The sequence below is a fragment of the Malania oleifera genome, chromosome 2, assembly GCF_029873635.1.
Source record: "Malania oleifera isolate guangnan ecotype guangnan chromosome 2, ASM2987363v1, whole genome shotgun sequence".
Lineage (NCBI taxonomy): Eukaryota > Viridiplantae > Streptophyta > Magnoliopsida > Santalales > Ximeniaceae > Malania > Malania oleifera.
In genome coordinates, this window is record NC_080418.1 from 2,570,463 (window position 1) to 2,577,675 (window position 7,213).

Sequence of the window (7,213 nt, forward strand, 5' to 3'; positions counted from 1 at the left end):
AGTTAATCATGCAGTCTTGGAAAAATGCTCCGGAGTAACATAGCATTTGCCCGAAGGATCAATATTTCAGTCAACCAAGGGCAGTGTCGCAAAGCCGTACTCGTGCTCCATCACCTTCAAAAAACCAGGACTGCAACATCCGAAATACTTCTATCTGCAGTCCTGAGGGCCTGCGGAAGGCTTGCAGCTCAAGAAGAAGGAAAGCAAGCTCATTGCATGATACAGAAACATGGGTTCTGCTTAGATGTTATCCTTATGACCTCCCTCCTCGACATGTACTTCAAGTGCTCCGCCGCCGAAGAAGCGCGGCACGTGTTCGATGAAATACCCAAAAGAGATGTGGTCGCAGCCAATAGCATGGTTTATGGATTATGCCGGTGTGGCTTGACCCAGGAGGCCGTCCAAGTATTTGGCGACATGCCTCAGAGAGATGCAGGGTCCTGGAATTCCCTCATTTCAGGCCTCGGGCAAAATTCTGAGGGACGGACCGCTTTGTTTTTCTATGAGAAAATGAGATTAGAGGGAGTGGAAGTTGATGTCACGACCAAGGTGATCGTCCTCGCTATTTGCGCCGATCTTGCAGCCTTGGTTAATGGAAAACAAGTTCATGGGCTAGTGATCAAATATGGGTTCCAGCTCTATTTGCCTGTTGGAAACGCCACCATTGACATGTACGCCAAGTGTGGTTGCATGGATGAGGCATATTTATGTTTTGAGAACATGCCCTTCAAGAACTTGGTCTCGTGGACTTCTCTAATTGTTGGGTATGGGAAACATGGGTTGGGATTGGAAGCTCTCAGGACATTTGATCAAATGGAGAAGGAGGGCGTTGTCCCAAATGAGGTCACATTTCTGGGCACCCTCTATGCGTGCAGCCATGCCGGATTAGTCCACCAGGGCTGGATGAATTTTAACACCATGGTGCACAAATACTCCATCACTCCTCTCATTGAGCATTACACATGCATGGTGGATCTCCTGGCACGATGTGGGCGTCTTGAGGAGGCCCGAAGTTTTGTGGATACGATGCCAATAAAGCCCGACGCGAAGCTTCTAACTGCATTTCTCAGCTCATGTTGCGCCCACCGGAATGTGGAGCTGGCAAGGAGCGTAGGACAGAAACTACTGCAATTAGAACCAAAAGAAGCAGGAGCCTACATGCTGCTATCCAATTTCTATGGGCTTGTTGGGGACTTGGAAGGTGTGGCCACTGTGAGAAGGGCGATGTTAGAGAGAGGAATCAGAAAAGAGAAGGCGTGTACTTGGATTGAGATTAACAGAGAGGTTCACAGGTTTGAATCCGGGGCGAGAACTCACCCAGCCATAGAGGAGATCTGTCAGTACTTGGAAAAGCTTGTGGAGAAGATGAAGAGAAATGGGTACAAGTCCAACACAAGCATGGTTGTGCAGAATGTGGATGAGCAGACCAAGGAAGAGATACTTCTGCATCACAGTGAGAAGCTGGCAATTGTATTTGGGCTCATCAGAACAGCCCCTGGAACGCGCATTACGGTGGTTAAGAATCTGAGGGTGTGTGTGGACTGCCATGTAGTGAGTGGGTTGATTTCAAAATTTGAAGGGAGGGAGATTGTAGCCAGGGATTCAAGCAGGTTTCACCATTTCAGGAATGGAGTTTGCTCTTGTGGAAATCACTGGTGATGGCCAAGTGGTTAATTTGGTATTGTTGGCAACAATTATGTGCTTTGCATGTGTATATTTTTAGAGGTGCAATACATGCTTGACAGAGACTAAGTTCTTTAAATTACTGATGAACATTATTGATGACAGAGCCTTTGCAAGGATGAAGTGAAAATACAAAAAACAAAAAGAATACAAAGCTAAAAAAGTAATTTAATAAATGATTTTATTTATTGAATAAATGTCAAGTTCTTGCCACATCATTTCAAAGCGTTTAAATTACATATGTTATGGAGAGATGTTTTAATGTTATGTATATTTTTACCGACATTTGGAAGCTTGAAATTTTGACTTTGAATTTGAATTTGTATATATCTAACCACTACAAAATTATAACGTGATACTAGAAGCAATTGTAAAAATAATAAACTTGACCCATATAAGAGATTTGAATTCAAATTTTTTTACCCTATGTTCATAATAAACTTGACTCTTATATAAGAAATTGGAATTCAGTTTATTTTACCAAATCTATTCAAATCCAAATTCAAAGTTTGAAATCCATATTTCTTAATGACTTGTTTTTAAAATTATTATATTTTTAAACAAATTTTATTATATTCATGTGACACTCAATGAAAGTATGGTGAAATACAATGAAAATATAACTAAAATTGAATAAAAATTAATAATTTAGAAGAAAGTTAGTCATGTTATTGTTATTCTTATTCGTCTATTTTAAGAAATGGACTAATAAATATTTTTGCACTGTGATTTGTTTTATAATCTTAATATATATTTTTTAAAGTCATTCTATCGCTAGAAATAAAACATTAGTCTAAGATGATCCACATAAACTTAAATACACATAAGCCTTGAATTTGTGTGAAATTTGAATAAAATATAATCTAAATTATATACATTTTTAATTTATATAAATTTAAATTTTAAGATCAAAGTTCATGTTTGAGATATAATGACAAGTGTTTTTTCTTTAAATATGGACTTAAATGATTATTTCTTTTTTACATTAATTCTTGGAGTTTTTTTCATTTTAATTTTATTTTATTTAAAAATATTTAAGAAAAGTTCGGAGGGTACTTTATTTCTCCGTTTGATGCGTCCTAAAAAATGCTGGACCGTCCAGTGTTTTTTAAACAAAATACGTTGGATGGTCTAGCGTCTTTTAGTTTAGGAGACGTACGCATTGTTTGACACGTGGCGTCTAAAAAATGCTGGATGATCTAGCCTTTTTTTGCTCTGGTATTCCACGTCTTCCTCCTTCTTTTTTCTCTGCGAATCGCAGAGTAGTTCGAGGGTGAGAAGAGGAAAGGATGGTCGAATGATCTGACAACCTTGCAAGCGACCATTGCTTCATATTGGAGAGCCGACTGTTGTGAGACAAAGTCAAATCCGAACGTTGGGAAATGTATTATATAAAAGAAGGAGATGAGATATGTTTCCTACATTTAAATATTGTTCTTGTTTTGTTAAGATTCGAAATTTTAAGTTCAAATTTGTGTTAGTTTGTGGTAGAAATTAGTATTTGATACGTTGAATTTGATTGTATTAAACCAAATTTGGTGATTTGAAGCATCATTTGGGAACCCCCAATTTGAGGTTAGGGTTTTTCATGCCTTAATTTATTCATATTTTATTTATTTGAATTTGTTCTTGTTTTGTTAAGATTCAAAATTTTTAGTACAAATTTTTGTTAGTTCGTGGTAGAAATTAGTAGTTGATACATTTAATTTGATTGCATTGAACCAAATTTGGTGATTTGAAGTATCATTCGGGAACCCCCAATTTGATGTTAGAGTTTTTTTCATGTATTAATTTGTTTATATTTAATTTATTTGAGAAAATAGCACTTAAAATTTCAAAGTAATCATTATTAGAAGCTATTTTTTTCATGAATGGGAGCGGTAATGGGTTCGCAGTGCACTGTTAATATGTTCTTGTGTTGTTTGTTATCCAACATTAGTAATTGTTAATTAATTATTTACCAATTTTGCATTTGAATTCAATATATGACATTCAAATTTTATGTACTAATTTGACAATTGAATATATATATATATTTTGGGTTGAGAAATGTTTTTCATGTTGGAGATAAAGAAGGGATGTAAATAATCATAATGCTCCAAGAAAGCTTAAGTAGGTATTTTTCCATAATCATAAATATATCAATGGTATAAAAACTATCATAATTATTTTACTTGATTATTATATTTCAAAACTCACTTTTTTATGCTACAAGAACAATCTTATTGTACACAACAATTGTAAAATAGTAAAAATATTTCTTTAAAATGAGTTTTATTCTTTGTTCAACTTATTTAAAATTTTATTGATATTTCTGTATTAATTATTTTTTAAATTCACATGATCATTTTATTTTAATGACATTAAGAATTGTGTAAAAAATGAATGATTAACACGATCGTTTTATTTTAATCACATTAAAGTTTGTGTAAAAAATGAATGATTAATCCACAAAATTTACTCTTTTATATTAAAGTATTGTGGCAATTGTTGTAAACTAAAAACCATAAGAATCTAGTTTTTAGTTTTTTTTTTCAAAAAAAAAAAATGACAAGAGAAACAAGTCTATCAATGTAAAAAAAAAAAAAGGTCATATTTCTCCATGGTAAATGCATGAAAACAAAAAATATAAAATAAATAAAATATACCAAACAACCCCTTAGTTCCTCCTATGCATTTCTTGAAATAACATTTTTCATGTTCCCATCATCTATCATAAGACCACATCTTAGTGCCACGAGGAACACATGTCCAAAAAATGCTATGCTGCCACCAATCTTCCTCTTCATCATTGATTGTTGTTGCCATCACCCTTCATACAGCAATGACTCCCTTAAATTGGATAAACATCAACTTCCTCATTCTCTTCATTGCTATCATCTAACATCTCCACGATTGTGCAAAATAGTTTGTTGTTTTCTTTATATATTTCAAAGTAATACAACAAAATATTTTTCCAATTAACCGAAGTCTAAAATATACGATTTTCTATTTTTCGTAAGTCTTTACTATTGTCTTACGGCGGGTCTAAATGACAGGAAGCTCAAGCAGTGTTCTAATGACTGTGTTGTTGTACATGGAGGAGAGAAATTATCACAGGAGTAGATGGTGTTAGTTATAATACTAAGTTTGTTCGAGCAATTAGAATTGGCAATAGGGCAAAATTAAACAAATTGTATGCGAAGATATACAAATATTTGCATATTGATCCAAACCAGTATGTATTGTAGGTGAACGTAAGATACCCTCTGCAGGGGTTAAATGATACAATATTCTATGAAATTGTTCCTATAACAGATGACTATGGACTGCGCATTTTAGATATACATAGCTCCGGCGCGAATATTTTAATTGTGCAGTTATATGTGGACACCATTCCTCAAATTAGTATCGCCAAGGATAGGCAGATGGAGACGCCTGGGGAACAAGTGGTTGAAGTGGAAGAATAAGAGACTCTGCCGAAATTTTAAGAGGAGACTTTACTGAAATTTTTACAGTAATTCGATGTCGTGTGAATGTAAATAGTTGCTTTTGAAAGTTGTGAAAATACTGTTATTGATTGATGATGAAAATTGTTCTCTTTAAACAGGTGCAACCATTGATAGGTATACTCGATTTTAAGATGAGACTTTGTCGAAATTTTTACAGTAATTTGATGTAGTATGAATGTAGACAATTATGTATGAAAGTTGTGAAAATATTGTTATCGATTGCCAATGAAAATTGTTCTATTTGAACAGGTGCAAGCATAGATGGGTATACTCGATTTTAAGAGGAGGCTTTGTCAAAATTTTTACACATACATCAGCATGGTTTTCCTAGACTTTGATGTCATGAACGTGTTAGATTTCATGAAAAATACATTGATGGGGATCAACAAGCATCTCGAGTATCTTTCACAAATATTGTGACACATGAACAACCACCCGAAGTTCACCATTGGATGTGAACTTTATTTGGAGCAATTGAAGTTTCGCTTGAAATGTAACTTTAAAAGAGGATGACAACTTACAAGTCAAAGAGTTTTGGTTTTTCAAGAAGCATGATAACTTGCAAGTCAAAGAGTCATAGTTTTCAAGAAACATTTATTTCATTTTAAGTTCCTAGACTCCACTATCATAATTATTATTGTAACAACCTGCTTAATTAACTGATTTTTTTTTTCTACTGTAATAATTTTCATACTTTGATACCAACATTATTCTAAGCAGCGAGAAGCATAATCATATAAACAAAACCTAAACTATTACATACAATACCGGAGTTCTGAAATGTTTTGCAAAATATACAACATAACTGTATCCCCAAAAATTGCCCTCAACTAGCTAGGGTAATACAAAAATGCTCCCAAAAATTATACTCACTCACTGTCAGGGCACTACTGAAGCCCTTCTATTTGCGACCCTGATCTGCTCACCTGCCTGGATCACCTGAAAAATATATCAACACTGGGATGAGCCAACGTTCCGTAAGAGAAAATATGCTATTACTAGTGTGTGGCAAATGAGCTACTACATATCATGAAATCTGTTTCATATTAACATGAATAACTGAGTACAAAAGTACAGTACAAATAATAAAACACCACCCTTTTTCCCTATTGCTTAACATATCAGTATTATGGTTATAATTCAAAATACTTCTAGTGTATATTGTAGGATCCCTGTTTCTATAAATCAATACGTAAGTAATAGTAATTGAAATTATTCCCTGTGACTATCTGTGTCATGACATGCCCTTCATGATGAGGTTGTGCGGCCCGTAGGCTGGATTTACCCTAGCTGGCCAACCAGGAATAAATCACTAAACTCCGTTAGTCGACCTGCCCACCTCAACCCATATCTGGATGGGGAACCTAACCTCTTCAAGGGCCTAGGTGGTCGACCGTACCACGTATATTTGAATAGGTGGTTGCACTTATATAGTAATATAGTATCTGTAGCAACGGTACCGTGCTCTGTAGCTGCAAGTCCAACAGGTTCTGATATCGTATAATATATTTCTATATACATGTCTATCTGATTTACCATGATTCTGAAGTACTGAAATAACCATGATACTGCATAACGTACTGAAATCTGAATAATCATAATATGGAACTGCGTATTCGTAATACTGAAATTCGTGTTATCATGGTACTGAAATTCATAAGATTATGGTACTAAAATATCGTAAAATCATGGTATTGAAATTCGTATAATCATGGTACCGAAATGCGTATAATCATAATACTGAAATTCGTAAAATTATGAAACTAAATTCATAAACATATCCTCGTACCATATACATAATCATAAGCCACACCATACTAAAATACATAATTTTCGTAAATAAACAAACTGCATAATATTCAAAACTTTCCTAACATAGCATAATTCCCTTACCTTATCTCTGAAAAGCCCCTACTGTACTTTAGCCTGATACCTGCAGGGCCTCCTACAAAACACCTTGAAACCAATATTTGCTAGAACTAAACATCAGTATTTTTATGTCTGTATCATTTCCTATAACTACCACAAGGCCAAAAGGA

The 7,213-nt window shown here is 34.5% G+C and overlaps 1 protein-coding gene across 1 annotated transcript; it reads left to right on the top strand.

Annotated features, from left to right (window-relative positions):
• Positions 1 to 1,880, top strand: LOC131147776 (pentatricopeptide repeat-containing protein ELI1, chloroplastic-like). The gene has a single exon (XM_058097337.1). It carries the CDS (start codon positions 25 to 27, stop codon positions 1,657 to 1,659), a length of 1,635 nt encoding a protein of 544 aa, XP_057953320.1. The 5' UTR covers positions 1 to 24; the 3' UTR covers positions 1,660 to 1,880.
• Positions 1,881 to 7,213: the final 5,333 nt, after the last annotated feature.